Below are 16,434 nucleotides of genomic sequence, written 5' to 3'. Positions count from 1 at the left end.
ATGGAGAAGCTCTATTCTCTCGGCCAAAACAAGACCAGGAGCCGACTTCGGTACAGATCATGAACTGGTAATATCGAAAATCAAGATAAAGCTTAAGAAAAACACCAAAACATTCATAGCACCAAAATACAATCTAAGCAATATTCCGGAAGAGTTTAAAGACCATGTAAGGAACAGATTTGCATTACTAAGTTCAAGTGAATGTAAACCTGAAGAACTATGGGTGGAAACTAGAGATATTATCAAGGAAGAATGTGCAAAGACTATTCCTGTAGCCAAAAGAAAAGAAAAACCTCGATGGATGTCTGAGGAAACTCTTAAAATTGCCAGAGATAGACGAGAAGCAAAAGTAGAAGGTGACAGAAATAGAATCAAAAGTCTAAGTGCAACGTTCCAGCGACTAGCACGTAGAGACAAAGAGACCTATTATAATAGCCAGTGTAAAGAAATAGAAGAGAACAACAAAAAAGGAAGAACAAGAGATCTGTTCCACAAGATCCAAGAAATCAAAGGGAAATTTAAAGCACGGTTAGGCATGCTGAAAGATCAGCATGGAAATACATTAACTGAACAGGACAAAATAAAGAAAAGGTGGGAACAATACACTGAAGAACTATACAGAAGAGATGAAAGGATAAAAGATTCTTTCCAAGAAGAATCTTTTGAAGAAGAACCTACAGTTTTAGAAAGTGAAGTGAAAGCTGCATTGAGAGCAATCGGGAGAAACAAATCACCAGGAGCAGATGGGATATCAATAGAGCTATTCCAAGCCACAGAAATCTTGACCATCAAAATCTTGACAAGAATATGCCAACAGATATGGAAAACAAAACAATGGCCCACAGACTGGAAACAATCCATTTACATTCCAATTCCCAAGAAAGGAGACATCAAAGATTGCAACAACTATCGGACCATTGCATTAATTTCTCATGCAAGTAAAGTGATGCTCAAAATCTTACAGCAAAGGCTGCTACCATATATGGAACGAGAAATGCCTGATGTTCAAGCTGGTTTCAGAAAAGGAAGAGGCACTAGAGATCATATTGCAAATATACGCTGGTTACTGGAGCGTACGAGAGAATTTCAGAAGAAAATCAGCTTGTGTTTCATAGATTACAGCAAAGCTTTTGACTGTGTGGATCATGAAAAGCTATGGCTGGTTTTAAAGGAAATGGGTGTGCCACAACATCTGATCGTTTTGATGCGCAACCTGTACTCTGGACAAGAGGCCTCAGTTAGAACAGAATATGGAGAAACGGAATGGTTTCCAATTGGCAAAGGTGTCAGGGAGATAAAATACATCCTTGTCTATCTCTTCAATCTATATGCAGAACATATAATTAGGAAAGCTGGATTAGATTTAGATGAAGGTGGAGTGAAAATTGGAGGGAGGAACATTAATAATTTGAGATATGCTGATGACACTACATTATTGGCAGAAAATAGTGAAGATTTGAAACAACTATTGCTGAAAGTTAAAAGAGAAAGTGCCAAAGCAGGACTACAGCTGAACATCAAGAAAACAAAAGTAATGACTACAGGAGAATTACACAACTTTAAGGTTGACAATGAGGAAATTGTTCAAGACTTTCTATTCCTTGGCTCCACCATCAACCAAAAGGGAGACTGCAGCCAAGAAATTAGAAGGAGATTGAGACTGGGAAGGGCAGCCATGAAGGAGCTAGAAAATATTTTGAAGTGTAAGGATGTGACTCTGGCCACCAAGACTAGATTAATTCATGCCATCATATTCCCTATTACTATGTATGGGTGTGAAAGCTGGACAGTGAAGAAAGCTGATAGGAAGAAAATAGATTCCTTTGAAATGTGGTGTTGGAGGAGAGTGTTACGGATTCCGTGGAGTGCCAAAAAAACAAATCAGTGGGTTATAGATCAAATCAAGCCTGAACTGACCCTAGAAGCTAAAATGACTAAACTGAGGCTGTCGTATTTTGGTCACGTCATGAGACGACAAGAGTCACTGGAAAAGACCGTCATGTTAGGAAAAGTAGAGGGCAGCAGGAAAAGAGGAAGACCCAACAAGAGATGGATTGACTCAATAAAGGAAGCCACAGCCTTCAATTTGCAAGATCTGAGCAAGGCTGTCAAAGATAGGACATTTTGGAGGACTTTCATTCATAGGGTCGCCATGAGTCGGAAGCGACTTGACGGCACTTAACACACACACACATTACAATATCACATGGTATGTTCCTATGTCATCATCATCAGAAAAAGAAGAGTTGGTTTTTATGCCGTTTTTCTTTACCTTTAAGGAGTCTCAAACCAGCTTACAATCACCTTCCCTTCCCCTCCTCACAACAGACACCTTGTGAGGTAGGTGGGGCTGAGAGAGTTCAGCGAGAACTGTGACTAGGCCAAGGTCACCCAGCTGGCTTCATGTCTAGGAGTGGGGAAACAAACCGGTTTACCAGATTAGAGTCCACTACTCTTAACCTCTACACCCCGATGGCATGCTGGATCAGACCGGTGGTCCATCTCGGCCAGCATCCTGACTCTCACACTCAACCGACCAGTTGTCCCGGACAACCAACCAAGAGAGAATAAAGGCCAAGATCTCGTTCTGATGCAGCCTCCTAGCCCTATTAATTAGAGATTTACTGTCTCTGGTAATGGATCAGTAGTAGCCATTGGTGGACCTCTGCTCCATGAAACTGTCTAACCCCTTTTTAAACCAATGTATGCTAGTGGCTAGTGGGATGAGGAATGGTATCATATACCCTGGTCTTGTCAGATCTTGAAAGCTAAGCAGGGTTGATACTTCGGTAGGAAACCACCAAGGTAGACTCTGCAGAGGAAGGCAATTGCAAACCACCTCTCTTTCTCACTTGCCTAGAAAGCCCCTTGCTGGGGTCACCACAAGTCAGATGCAACTTGACCAAACCTACATACATGTGCTAGTGGCCATCACTACATCCACTAGTAGTGAACTACACAATTTTATTAGTAACTTCATTTAAGTACTGTATACATATTTTATGTATTTGATGCAGGGAACACCCATGTAAAACAATCATAGCAGCAGCAAACACAACTACTCTATAACATGTGGAGTTGATCTCTCTGGAACATTGAACCAGCTCTCCAAGATCCCAGTCTGGATCTCCTTTCTAAAAATTCTCTTTTAGACAAGAAGCCAGTAGCACCTGGAGTTAGATGCTTATCATCAGGATTTTGGATCCATCAGTAAAGCTCAGCTCACCATGGACACTAGGACATTTATTAGCAGTAGTAGTCTGCTGCTGCTGCTGCCTTTAATAAAAAATTTGCAAAAATCAAATCAACAGCTAGCACAAGGTACCTCACAGCTCTTAAAACCTGGCTGAGGAAGAGATGTTTATCCCATCTACAGCTCACACTTGAAAATTACAAAACAGTCACGGGTAACAAGAGACACTGTTCTTCAACACGCTTAACTTTAACTTTAGAATCTAAAGTAAACTCTTCCCTGGCACAAGGCAGGCATCTGGCAAAAGGCTATTTAGGTTTTGCAAGCTTTTTGGAGGAGTTAATGAGAATTCCTAGGTGGATACGCAATATGCCTGGTTATAAAAAAGCTGATTAATGTCTCATTTTCTACACCATCCTATCCAAAAAGCGTAGTCTCTTGTGCCTAGCGCACTACTCAAAATGAACAATAGTGCTCAAGCCAGTCTATTAACAGCATAAACACAAGGTTCCAATTAATTAGTGGGAACCATAGCTTTTGTTGCTTATTCAGAATTGCAGACAGAAACAAAACCACCATTTTGACCAATGCATGAGGAATCTCTCCCAGCCTCAGCACAACAGAAAGTCTATAATTTTTCTTCAAGTTACGTGAGGACATCTTCCGCAAGGCTGGTTGCTCCCCATCCTAGATTCTGCCACACATAGGAATGAGCCATCGAAATTATTTGCCACGAGTACATCACAATTTTCACATGACAAAGACTGCTGATGAGAAAGGGACCAGTGTCGTGGTCTGGATACTTCTGTAGCAGTTTGGATAACTTCATTGAAACAGATATTAAAGAGTATTCTTTGGTCTTACTTTGCTCACACTTTGGGTGTACCTTCCTTAGGTGTGGTTTTCTAACCTAGCAAGGAAGCCTAGTGAATTAGCAGGGCAATGAAAACCAAGCTTTTTTGCCCCCAAGTTTAGAATGAGATGTGAGATGGAATTAGACCACTACTTGTTTATCTGACAGTTCTTCTCTGATTTTCCCACCACAGTACCAGCACTTCAAAAGGAACCCAGAATCAATTAGGTAACCAGTGAAATGAATAAAACACTGGTTTTCTACAATTGCCCCAGCACATCTCAATCCTGATGCAGGCATAAACTATAGTTACTGTAAACCTTGAAGAACCCAGGGGAAATCACACGCAGAAGATTCCTGGTCTCAAAAATTCTGATCTGGTGGTCTGTATTGTGATCCATGAATCACACTTGAACATTTGCTTTACATTTTTGAGTACTTTCCTACCTGGTCCTTGAAAAGGCCAAGTTAGGTTACAACACATCTAAATCAGAGGCATAAAAGACATATAAAATGCAACAATAAAATCTGCCCACACGCCAAACATTTTAATAAGGCTATGAGGTGCAGACAGATCACTGAATGTGATTTTGGACACAAAACCTGGCTTCCCAAGAAGCTTAGCTGTTATTTTATTTAAGAGTACGTGGGTGATGTCTGATGAAATCTCTGCAAGGAGAGGCTGAGTAAGATTTCCAAAGGTTGAGAGTAGAGCCTGAATGTCCTGCACAGTTCCATAGAGCTCAGTGTGTGTGTGTGTGTGTATGTATGTGTGTGTGTGTGTGTGTGTGTGTGTGAAGTGCGGTCTAGTCGCTTCCGACTCATGGCAACCCTATGAATCAATGTCCTCCAAAGTGTCCTATCCTTAACAGCCTTGCTCAGATCTTGCAAACAGAGGGCCGTGGCTTCCTTTATAGAGTCAATCCATTTCTTGTTGGGTCTTCCTCTTTTCCTGCTGCCTTCAGCTTTTCCCAGCATGATTGTCTTTTCCAGTGACTCTTGTCTTCTCATAATGTGTCCAAAGTACGGCAGCCTCAGTTTAGTCAAAATAGAGCCCACTAACCTAGCTAAAACCGCAATAAATTATAAAAAAATTAAAAAGCCATTGTGCAAACTTGATTAACTAACTCAGGTCAAAACGATCCTGCTGTTAACCCAGAATGTGGATTGTTTGGGTGTGGGATTCTAGCTGTTTTAAGCATGGCATACCCGTATCTGTGGAGTGTGCAGCCACCTTGTATTTCTCCCTAAGTCTTGACTCGTACATGGTTGGAGATAACATCCAATGCCTTCAAACTATGATTGCAAACCATGACAGCAATCTGACTCAGCCCCCTGAATCTCACTGACCCCAATATAGACACAATGCTGCACACCATTAGCATTATGGAACACATGCAGGGAAAGAGAGAATTCATTCATAAGAAGGAAGGAAAAAGCACACAACCCCATGGCATGCTCCCTGAACTATGGTCTGGAAGCCAGGGAGCATGACATTTAATGAGAGCTTTAAAAGGATGAGCATTACCAGGTCCATCATTACCAAGTTAAGTGAGAACTGCTCATATAGTTAACAGGAAACCCTATTAGTTCCCTCGCAAGATTAAACGTTATGATCCAAAAAAATAAAGCAGGAAACCCCATTAGTACCCTTGCAAGATTAAATAAAACAATTATGAACCAGTATCATGTGGGGAAATAAGATGAATTTTAATAAAGTAGGTAAACTCACATCCTGAGAGACTGATAAGAAACAGGTAGAAACGCTGGCCAGGATTCAGGAGATCACAACATACACCTTGTCTCAAACCTGCCATTAACTAGCAAGTTGTTTTCACAAAGAGCAAAATGTACATACACTGCATATTTTATTTAAGTTGAGAAATCCAATTACTTTGGTAGAGTGTCTGAAATCCCTCTCCTCCATTCCCCCCTTGTGATCAAGCCAGTTCTCGGCTACAGCTTATTAGATACTATACGGAATGACTAGCATCTTAGTGCTAGTCTAATTACACTGTTCATTATGCTACATGTGTCTTACACAGTAGCATTCCCGGAAAGAAGCAGGAAGGCTCACGGGCCTACGAGAGTTATTATCCTATCTGCTCCCCATCATTACGAGCAGAATTACCCCCAAGATATGGGGTGGGGAGAGTACACTGCATATGTACAGTGGTACTCTTTTTTATGTTTTAAACTTGCCCTGTACCACAGTTTCCAGAAAGAGTTCCACCAGTTGGTGCTATAATATTGGTATTGATTTCAAAGACAGAAGAACAGGGGAAAGATGAGAAATTTCAAGAGCTCCAGCTATACTTAAATACTAAAAACTAGACACTAAAATGCATTGGGGGCGGGGAGACCTTAGTAGTGTTATTTGAAACATGATTCCTAGCTCAAAATTAACTTTTTAAAAAGGACCAGGTAGGAGGTGATGTGAAAGACCTCTGCCTTGAGACCCTCTGCCGGTGAAAGTAGGCCATACAGACCTGGATAGACTAATGGCCTGATTCAGTATGAGGCAGCTTCATGCATTTAGAAGCTTACAAGCAAAGAAAGTGTTGTCTTACCCAGTATGGAAAAATGGTCCAGGCTGATGTGGTATAGAAGCAGCTAGAGTGAGATCAAGAGTGGAAGATCGGGGTTCAAACCCTCACTCAGCCACAAAGGGTGACCTTGAGCCAGACACTTTCTCTCAGCCTAACCTGCCTCACACAGTTATTACTGTGAGAATGAAACAAAGAAGAAAATAACCATGTTTGCTGCCTTGCAGTCCTCTGAGGAAGGAAGAACAGGATGAGAATGAATGAATAAATGAAGAGAGAGATGGCAATCTTGGCCTCCGACCTAATTACAAAGACTTAAGCGTGTCTAAGCCACAGCGTCAGTCATTCAGAAGTGGCTCCTGAAATATTAAGAGTGGCAAGAACTCCCCCTCCCCCTGCAAGTGTCTGAAGCAAGAACAAGACCAAGCTGCTAACAAAAACCATTTTAAGACACAACTAGACAATCTGCCTCCATCTTGCATTTTGAAATCCCGGCCTCTGCTTCTCTTCTGCACTGTGACATTGAGAGAGGCGATTTTCAGGGGATAAGCAGAGGGAGGGATGCTTAATCCTTCCCCCAGCAGGAGTTCTAGACCACACAATTCCATCACCCACATAAACAATCAAGGGAGAAGTTGGGGGGGAAACACCACAATGTCCTTCTTTTAGATCAACTTCCTAAATAAAATTGCTGACATATAAAGAGGCTCACAGTTGAAAAACAACAACACCGTTAAGGCATGACCAGATAAGCATCCATCAAGGACATATAACCTAAACTAATCCCAGTTCAGAAGGAAGAAACATGAGATACTACCCTAAGACTTCTTAAAGAAAAACAAAAAAGGATGAAAAAGAAGTCACCCAGCCAACAGGATTATCACAAAGCAGATGGAACCTTCCTATCATTTCAAGTCTATAAGCAACATTCAAAGACTCACATAATCCTGAATAATATTGATGATACTAACTAGAACTCCTTTTTTTTTTTTTTGGAGGGAAAGAGTCCAAACCAGTCTTCAAAAGGTGAAGCACCCAATTCTTCCTCACCATACCATGGTGGTGCACACATTTTACCCTGTCAAAGCTCTGCTTGGCTTCCCAGGTCCCCCTCTCTACTTGGTTGAGCAAATGCTCCCCCCATCAACCCCCATTTTCAACCAAAGATCACAAGTGTAACAGGAGGCCCAGCAAACTTGATTAGCGTCCTCTGCCTCTCACAAAAGAAGCGGAGAATTCAGCTTTTACACTGTGTGACAAAATACTTCTAAGCTAGACATTTCAAGAGGAGATCACAATCGTTTCTCAAGGGAGCAAAGAAAATCGTCCTAGAATACCAGCCCAGTCGGAATGCTGTCTGGGTGTCAAGCAATAAAGCCTCAATTGTGCACATTTGCTTTTAGCTGAAAATCTTATCTGGCCTAATTGACTCAGGGAATTCAGCAGGTCAAGAAGGGGTAATAAGCAACAGAAAGAGCTACCCAGAACATGAACCATGGAAAATAATTACCTTTATGTGAAAATTGTCTCTTGACCTGAGAAGGTCCATATTACTCTTTAACCATTCATAAGTCACCAAAAATACCCACATGAGACCTACAGTGTCTGAGGAAAGACTAAGATACAGTAGACCTCAATAGCTTGTGTTCCACACCAAGACAATCAACTCATTCATCAGTTCAGTTCTTATTAGCAGGGGCCGTTTAGTGTGGCCACTTTAATTCCCAAGCAAAAGTCTATCTTGTCTTTACCAACTGAGAAGTCATAAGAACATAAGAAAGGCCCTGCTGGATCAGACCAAGGCCCATCAAGTCCAGCAGTCTGTTCACACAGTGGCCAACCAGGTGCCTTTAGGAAGCCACAAACAAGACGAGTGCAGCAGCACCATCCTGCCTGTGTTCCACCGCACCCAAAATAATAGGCATGCTCCTCTGATACTAGAGAGAATAGGTATGCAGTATGACCAGTATCCATTCTAACTAATAACCATGAATACCCCTCTCCTCCATGAATATGCCCACTCCCCTCTTAAAGCCCTCCAAGCTGGCAGCCATCACCACATCCTGGGGTAGGGAGTTCCACAATTTAACTATGTGTTGTGTGAAAAAATACTTGTCTCCCCTCAGCTGCCTTCTTTCCAAGCTAAACAGCCCTAAGTGTCCTAACCGCTCCCCATAGGACAGTTGCTCTAATTCCTTAATCATTTTGGTTGCTCTTTTCTGCACCTTCTCAAGCTCTGTAATATCCTTTTTTAGGTGTGGTGACCAGAACTGTACACAGTATTCCAAGTGTGGTCTCACCATAGATTTGTACAAGGGCAGTATGATATCAGCAGTTTTATTCTCTATTCCTCGTCTAATTATGGCCAGCATGGAATTTGCCTTTTTTACAGCAGCCGCACACTGAGTTGACATCTTCATTGAGCTATCCACTACCACCCCAAGATCCCTTTCTTGGTCTGTCGCTGCCAGCACAGATCCCATCAGTGTATATGTGAAGTTGGGATTTTTTGCCCCAATATGCATCACTTTACACTTGCTCACATTGAATCTCATTTGCCATTTTAATGCCCACTCTTCCAGTACGCAGAGATCCTTCTGGAGCTCTTCACAGTCCGATTTTGTTTTAACCACCCTAAATAATTTGGTGTCATCTGCAAACTTGGCTACTTCACTGTTTAACCCCAACTCCAGGTCATTGATGACCTTCTTGGACTTTCATCGATGAAAGTCCAAGAAGCTTTCAAACACAGAGCATGCAAGTTTACTCAAATCGCAAACAGTAAAGACACGTTGCAAGGAAAAGTCATTCATATTCTTAGGCTGTTTCCAAAAAGCCAGATCAGGCCCATCTCAGACTAAAGCATAGGGCTGCTAGTATTGCACACTAAAGGAGAAGATGTGTCATTAAGAGAAGATACCAGGAGAGCGAATTGACCCATACCGCACTAGTACAAGCCTAAGCATGTATGTTCAGAAGTAAATCCCAGTGAATTCAGTGGGACTTACTCCCTAGAAAGTGTGTTTAGGATTGCAGCCTATGTTTAACTGTTCAAAACAGCAAATCTGCCCTGCTTACCTCTCACACTACCCAAAGATCTTACTACCCTATTTGCCAGTTTTTTGGCTTGTGTTCAATTGCCTTCATGGGCCAGTTGCTGTGACGGCATTTAGAGCACAAGAAATTTCTAAGCAATCCAGATCAAAGCCGTAACTTCCCTGGATGCTATTTTGCTTGTTTGTTTGTTTAAATCCCACACGTGTCTCTGTAATTCCCCAAAGCCTCACATTTGAGCCCCCTCTGTTATTTAGTACACCGGGGATGGGGAAGGAGCTTAGCAAAATTATAACGCTGGTCCACACCCTCCTTGTTCAGGGGAGTCAGAAGGTGTCAGGCTCGGTTTCCCAAGTGGCAATTACCAAGGTCTGACAAACTGCCCATTCATTGGCTAGCCAGGAGATGGCTTCCAGGCCAAAAGGCCCACCGTCTGAACGCGCCTCCAGAAAGGGAGCGACAAAAAGGCCAAGGAGGGTCAGGCTAGAGAGCCCCAGAGGCAATGGAGAGGGGGGTGGGATCCTTTTAACCTCCTAGAATCACAGAGTTGGAAGGGACCCCTAGGGTCATCTAGTCCAACCCCAGGGTCATCTAGTCCATCCTCCCCCCTCCTGCAACCCATAACGGCGGAGTTTCCGAAGGTTCGATCCCTCTTACCTGCAAAGCACCGCAAACGCCTGGAAATTCAGCTTCTTGATTTTCTTCTCGCTCAGCCAATAACCAACCCTTTTCCCTTTCAGGAAGGTCTGCATCTTCCACTCCACCAGAGTTAAGTGATTAAAAATAATAATAATGATAAAAAATCAAGGAGGGAGACAAGCGCCCACTTCTCAATGGAGGTCGCTTACAGGGCGCTCACGCAGTCTGCAGGGTGCCTGAAACTCTGTTTTCTTTGGGGGGGGTCGTGGGGGGGGGTCCGTCTCTTTAGGATTTCACACCCATGGGCGACCTCGAGCCGCGGGAGCCTCGCGGAGGGAGGCGGGGAGAAGGCGGCCCCATCGGGAAACGCCCCCCGCGCCGAGGGCTCGGGCGGGCTCCCGGCGAGCAGGCCCTCCGAGCCGGGAAGGCGCCTCCGGCCGAGGGGAAACGTCGTCCCCCCGGGGGAGGAGAAGCAGCAGCAGCAGCAACCGCCCTCCTCAGCCGGTGCAACGGAGCCGCGGGCACAAGGCGGCGGCTCTTGCTCCCCGCCAGGCCGCCGCAGCCTGAGGCGACCGGGCGCTCGCAGAGAGGCTCCGCCGAGGCTGCCGCTCCTGCAGCCTTTCAGGGCTCCATTGGCCCGCTATTCGCCGCCGCCTCCACTTCCTCCTCCTCCCCGCCCCCCCCCCAGCACCGAGGGGTGGGGGCTGAAGGACACACCCTCGCTGCCGCAGTGGCGGCGCTCCGAGGCGCTCGCCGGCCGGCCGGCCCCGGCCTTCCTTCCCTCCCTCCCCGGCAGTAGCGAGGCGGCCCTCGCCGGCGGGGGCCACTCGACGCCCCGGCCGCCTCACAGGGCCGGGCCCCAGCTCTCGCCGCTTTGCGGCTCGGCCTGCAGGGGGCAGCAGCGGGCTGGATGCGGCAACGGCCGAGCCCGGCCTCCCCTCCCCCCTCCCCCCTCCCCCCTCCCCTCCCCTCCCCCCTCCCCCCTCCCTGCGGAGTTCATGGAGGCTTCCTCTCTCCTGAGGGAAGGGCGCTAGGCCTTCTAGGCCTCGGAGCCCCCCCCCCCCGGTGCTTTCGCTGCTCGGCGTGGCTTTCCCGGTTTCGCCTGGAGAGGGTGCCGGGCTGGGAGCCTCTGAGCTTGCGCAGAGCGCCTGGGGGAAATGGGTTCGTAACGGTGCGCGCGCGACGAAGCCGCCTCGGGCTGAATCAGGTGGCCGGACGAGGTCGGTGGCTTCTCTCCCCTGACAGCAGCTGTCCAGGGTCCCAGATACCACAAGAAGAGGAGTTGGTTTTAGTATTATGGCCGTTTATTCATCGGACGGTTTTGCATTGGGTTTGCCACTCTCTAGATCAGGGGCGGGGAACCTTTTTTCCGCCAAGGGCCATTTGGATATTGATAACATCATTCGCGGGCCATACAAAATTATCAACTTAAAAATTAGCTGGCCAATGTGTTTCTCCGTGGCCCGGGTGGGAAAGGGCTAACACAGTTCCTTGGTTGGTCCTAGCAGCTCCATAGCTAATGACTCTTCTGCAAGGGGGGAAAGAAGGTTCCTTTTCTTGGCAAAACAAACTCACATCCTCCTTCAATAGAGGCTATTCCTGTCCGTGGGAGGGGGTGGATCACCAGTCTTAGATCCTTCTGAGCTAGAGATCTGCCAGGACCCACGAAGGGCCAGACCAAATGATTTCGCGGGCCTTAAACGGCCCCCGGGCCTGACGTTCCCCACCCCTGCTCTAGATGCACATTTTCCCGATCTAAATTCTCAAAACTCTGCATGGGGGCTTATTGTTAAGTTCTGAGAATCCGGATGGGGAAAATGTGCGTCTAGAGAGTGGCAAATCCAAGGCAAAACCTCCCCTGAATAAACGGCCATATCTACCACTTAAGGAAGAATCTAACCGGCTTACGATCACCTTCCCTTCCCCACAACAGACACCCTGTGAGGTAGGTGGGGCTGAGAGAGTGTGACCAGCCCAAGGTCGCCCAGCTGGCTTCGTGTGTAGGAAGTGGGGAAACAAATCCACTTCACCAGATCAGCCTCTGTTGCTCATGTGGAGGAGCGGGGGATCAAACTGGTTCTCCAGATCAGAGTCCACTGCTCTTAGCCACTACATCCATGCTGGATCCTTTTAAAGGAGGAGCAGGAAATTGAACCCAGGACTTTGTGCCTGCAGAGCAGATGCTCTACCCCTGAACCACAGATCTACGTGTTCAGGGTCTCTGACCCTATATATAGCAGAGCACATAAAACAAGGACCTTCCTGGCTGGACTGGTAAAATTCTGACCAGTTGGCAACTCTGTCAGGTGCAAATGGGATTTGTTAATTTAGTCAGTTGCCAATAAGGCTCACAAGGACTTAGGCCCAGAAAATGTCCAGGAATATTAAATGAGAAAATAAGAAAAAGATGCCTTTGATCATGCACAAATTGCCTTTTCCACCCTGCTTAGTAAGCACAAGCAGTCCACTCATATCAGGAAGTAAGGACTGGAGAGTATAAATTTCAGGTGAACACAACAACAAGAAGAAGAGTTGGTTTTTATATGCTGACTTTCTCTACCTTTTAAGGAAAACCAAACCAGCTTACAATCACCTTCCCTTCCTCTCCCCACAACAGACACCCTATGAGGTAGGTGAGACTGAGAGAGCTCTAAGAGAACTGTGACTAGCCCAAGGTCACCCAGCTGGATTCATGTCTAGGAATAGGGAATCAAACCCGGTTCTCCAGATTAGAGCCCACCGCTCTTAACCACTACACCCTGCTGCATCAGATCAGTGATCAGTCCAGCATCCTGTTTTACACAGCAGCCAACCAGCTATTCTAAAGGGCCAAGAAATAGGCATGGAGGCCAAAACCTTCCCTGATGTTGCCACCTATCACTGGTGTTAAAAGAGATTTACTGCCTTTGTATGTGGAAGTTCCCTTTACTCGTCATGGCTAGTAGTCATTGATGGACCTTTCCTCCATGAATCTGTCTACTTGCCTTGAACCAGGTAGGACCACCAAGGGGCACAAAATTCAGGTCACCCTGGTGTCTTCTTGTGAAGCTGGGCAAGTCCTGTGATTTGATTTCGTATGATGGTTGGGCTTGGGTGGTACGAGAAAGGCCTAGAGATATAGCCACCTTTAAGGCATGTACTAGCCGATGGTTCTCCAATAGGTTATTTATTTAGATCACTGAAACCACAATGCACAAATGACTGTGCCTTCAAGTTGCAGCCAACGTATGGTAACCCAGTAGGGTTTTCAAGGCAGGAGACTAACAGAGGTGGTTTGCCATTGCCTTCCTCTGCATAGCAACCCTGGTATTCCTTGGTGGTCTCCCATCCAAGTACTAACCAGGGCCAACCCTGCTAAAGCTTTAAGATCTGATGAGATCAGGCTAGCCTGGGCCATCCAGGTCAGGGAGACAACCAGTTTACCACGTGGGAAACATGGGGAAGTTGACTCATATCTTAAATGTGTGCTGAAATACTGCAATACAGGTGGCCATGTCTGGTTTTGCGGTATTCCATGGTTGCTGTTGCTCCACCCCTAGTTACTGACTTGTTCCGTTGCTATGGTGTGAGGATGTTACTTCTACCTATCTCTCCATGTATTGCTGCAGTGTTTTATCACTACTTCTTGGTTCATTCTGTACTGATGTAGAGATATGGATGACATGTTAAAACAAGCCCCTGCTGTGGATAATTTAAATTATGGATGCACATTCTATATACATATTATTCATACATCTGGGTTTTGCATTATTATTTTTAAAACTGTGCTCTATTGTGTGTTCTGCTTCTGGAAAATGAAAAAAATGAAGGGGGAGGAAAATCCCCTAAAATGTTCATTTTATAGTTCTAAATCAAAATGAAGTGTATAGATGCATGCCACACCCAACCCTTTCATCATACAAATTACAAACATAGTTTTCAGATACTCAGTAAACTTTTAAAGAAAGGCTTCAAAAACATCAGCATATAAATGATTTTTTAAAAATATTGTGAAAGATGCTATTGAAACCTTTGAAGGTCCTAAACACCATTTGGTATCGTTAAATCTTCAGGGAGGGACCATAGCTCAGTGGTAGGGCATCTGGTTTGCATAGAGAAAGTCCTAGGTTCAATTCCCAGCATCTCCAGCTAGAAGAATCAGGTAGCAGGTGAAGTGAAAGACTGCCACCTGAGACCCTGGAGAGCTGTTACCAGTCAGAGTAGACAGCGCTAACCTCAATAGGCCAATGGTCTGACTCGGCATCACTTCCAAGCTCAGCAACATCATGGATTATTACTACAAATGTCCATCCAGCCATGTGAAAAATATGGGGAAGCCTTACCTCTTCTCAAAGATGGCAACCTACACAATACAACACATTTGTAGGTGTACAAATGATCAAGCAACAACATGGGCAAAACTACTACATGGTAAACTACTGTACAGGCCCAGCGTGCTAAATTTTATGTAAAGGCCAGGATTCTAGGTTGATGAAGAAAAGGTCCATTGATGTCCATTAGCCATGATAACTAAAGGAAACCTCCATATTTAGAGGCAGTAAGCTGCTGGATACCAGGGCTAGGCGGCAACATCAGGGAAAGGGCTTGGCCTCTATGCACTGTTTGTTGGACCTCCAGAGCAAACAGCTGGCTGCCATGTGGATCAGTATGCTAATGGACCTCTGGTCTGATCCAGCAGGGTTCTTATGATGCAGTAGAAACTGGATTTCCCCCCTATTTGCATGGTATGGTTGTCAGGTTGCAACTTGGAGACTTAGCATTTTTAACAAGCCAGAGAAAAAGTAGTTGCGGCTACTTGTCCTTGAATGGGAGGTGGTGAGCTCTCCTTCCCTGGAGGTTTTTAAGAGGAGGTTAGATGGCCATCTGTCAGCAATGCTGGTTCTGTGACCTTAGGCAGATGATGAGAGGGAGGGCATCTTGGCCATCTTCTGGTCACTGGGCGTGTGGGAGGGGGAGGTAGTTTTGAATTTCCTGCATCGTGTGGGGGGTCGGACTAGATGACCCTGGTGGTCCCTTCCAACTCTATGATTCTATGACCTTTCCCAGGCCCTTGCCCATTCTCTTCCTCCTCTAGATACAGAGGTAAAGGTTTTTCCTGTCTGCAGAAGGAGCACAATTATGGGATACAAAGTCTAGGAGAAGCAGCTGTGTCTACCCTGACTTCTGTTTTGCTTTTAAAGGTCAATGATCACTCTCCGAGTTGCAACCCGGCAACCCCTGTTTCATGGTGCAGAATTAAGGAGGGATTCTGACAGTATCGCATGTATTTTAGAATCATACCATCCTGCCATTCCACCCCTATCCTTGCATTTCAGCACACAGCTTTTAAGGCAGCTGCAAGATCCTTCTGGTTTCCCACCCCGACTGAACAGGAAACAGAACTCTGCATCTCCAAAGATGCTGAGCAAAGGCTGCTGACTCACTCGACTGGGTGGGACCTGTTAACTGTTTTATTTTAGAAAGCAATAGGGGTTGGCTGGTCTTTATGGTAGGGGAGAGACTTTGGGGCATTTACAGGAAAAGTAGGGAGGAGGTGGAAATGAGGAAAGAGGACATTTTACAACAAACTTGACATGTACAGTAAGTGTGGGCAGTGCTATTGTTTACATAACCAGGAAAAGTTAAGCCTGTAGATGAGGTTTCTCCTTACACAGAGTGGGAGTGCAAAAATGTCATTATGAGTGTTCCCTGTGATGCACGTTGTCCGGGAAGCAAGAAATGTAGCAACCGGGTCACAGTAGTTTATACTTTTTTTAAAAAAAGTCTGATTGAAAAAATGCCAGCCTGTTAATTCAAACAAGGAAAACTGGCAGCGCACCGTCAGTCGATTGAATTTCATCTCCTGGATTTGGAAGACCATAAGAGAACACCATTAACCTGAAGATCTTTTCTTGAAAGAAACACAATCTCCAGAACTGGCCCAAATTATTTTCAGGCCTGAGCCATGAAATCTAAAGGGTTCCTCCTCATCCTCCCCAATTAAAAAAAGAACATAAATGCCTGACAACTTGCTGCTTGTTCAATCTGAGTCAGCTAACTTGTTCCATGATGGGACTATCACTGACAATGTCGCCAACAATTTTGTTCATTCTGTTTGTATACTGCCATTCATTCATGGGGGAGCCAGCGTGGTGTAGTGGTTAAGAGCG

At 45.3% G+C, this 16,434-nt stretch overlaps 1 protein-coding gene across 1 annotated transcript in view; it reads right to left on the bottom strand.

The window, feature by feature from the left end:
• The window catches only part of ITPK1 (inositol-tetrakisphosphate 1-kinase), a 165,971-nt gene extending 155,567 nt beyond the window's left edge, over nucleotides 1-10,404 (bottom strand). The window contains exon 1 of the mRNA XM_056851337.1: nucleotides 10,304-10,404. Within this exon, the coding sequence (XP_056707315.1) occupies nucleotides 10,304-10,398 (95 nt within the window). The 5' untranslated portion in view covers nucleotides 10,399-10,404. The remainder of the gene's footprint in view (nucleotides 1-10,303) is intronic.
• Between the last annotated feature and the right edge of the window lie 6,030 nt (nucleotides 10,405-16,434).

This window comes from Euleptes europaea, chromosome 6 (genome assembly GCF_029931775.1).
Source record: "Euleptes europaea isolate rEulEur1 chromosome 6, rEulEur1.hap1, whole genome shotgun sequence".
Taxonomy (NCBI): Eukaryota; Metazoa; Chordata; class Lepidosauria; order Squamata; family Sphaerodactylidae; genus Euleptes; species Euleptes europaea.
This window is presented reverse-complemented; position numbering and strand designations above follow the sequence as displayed.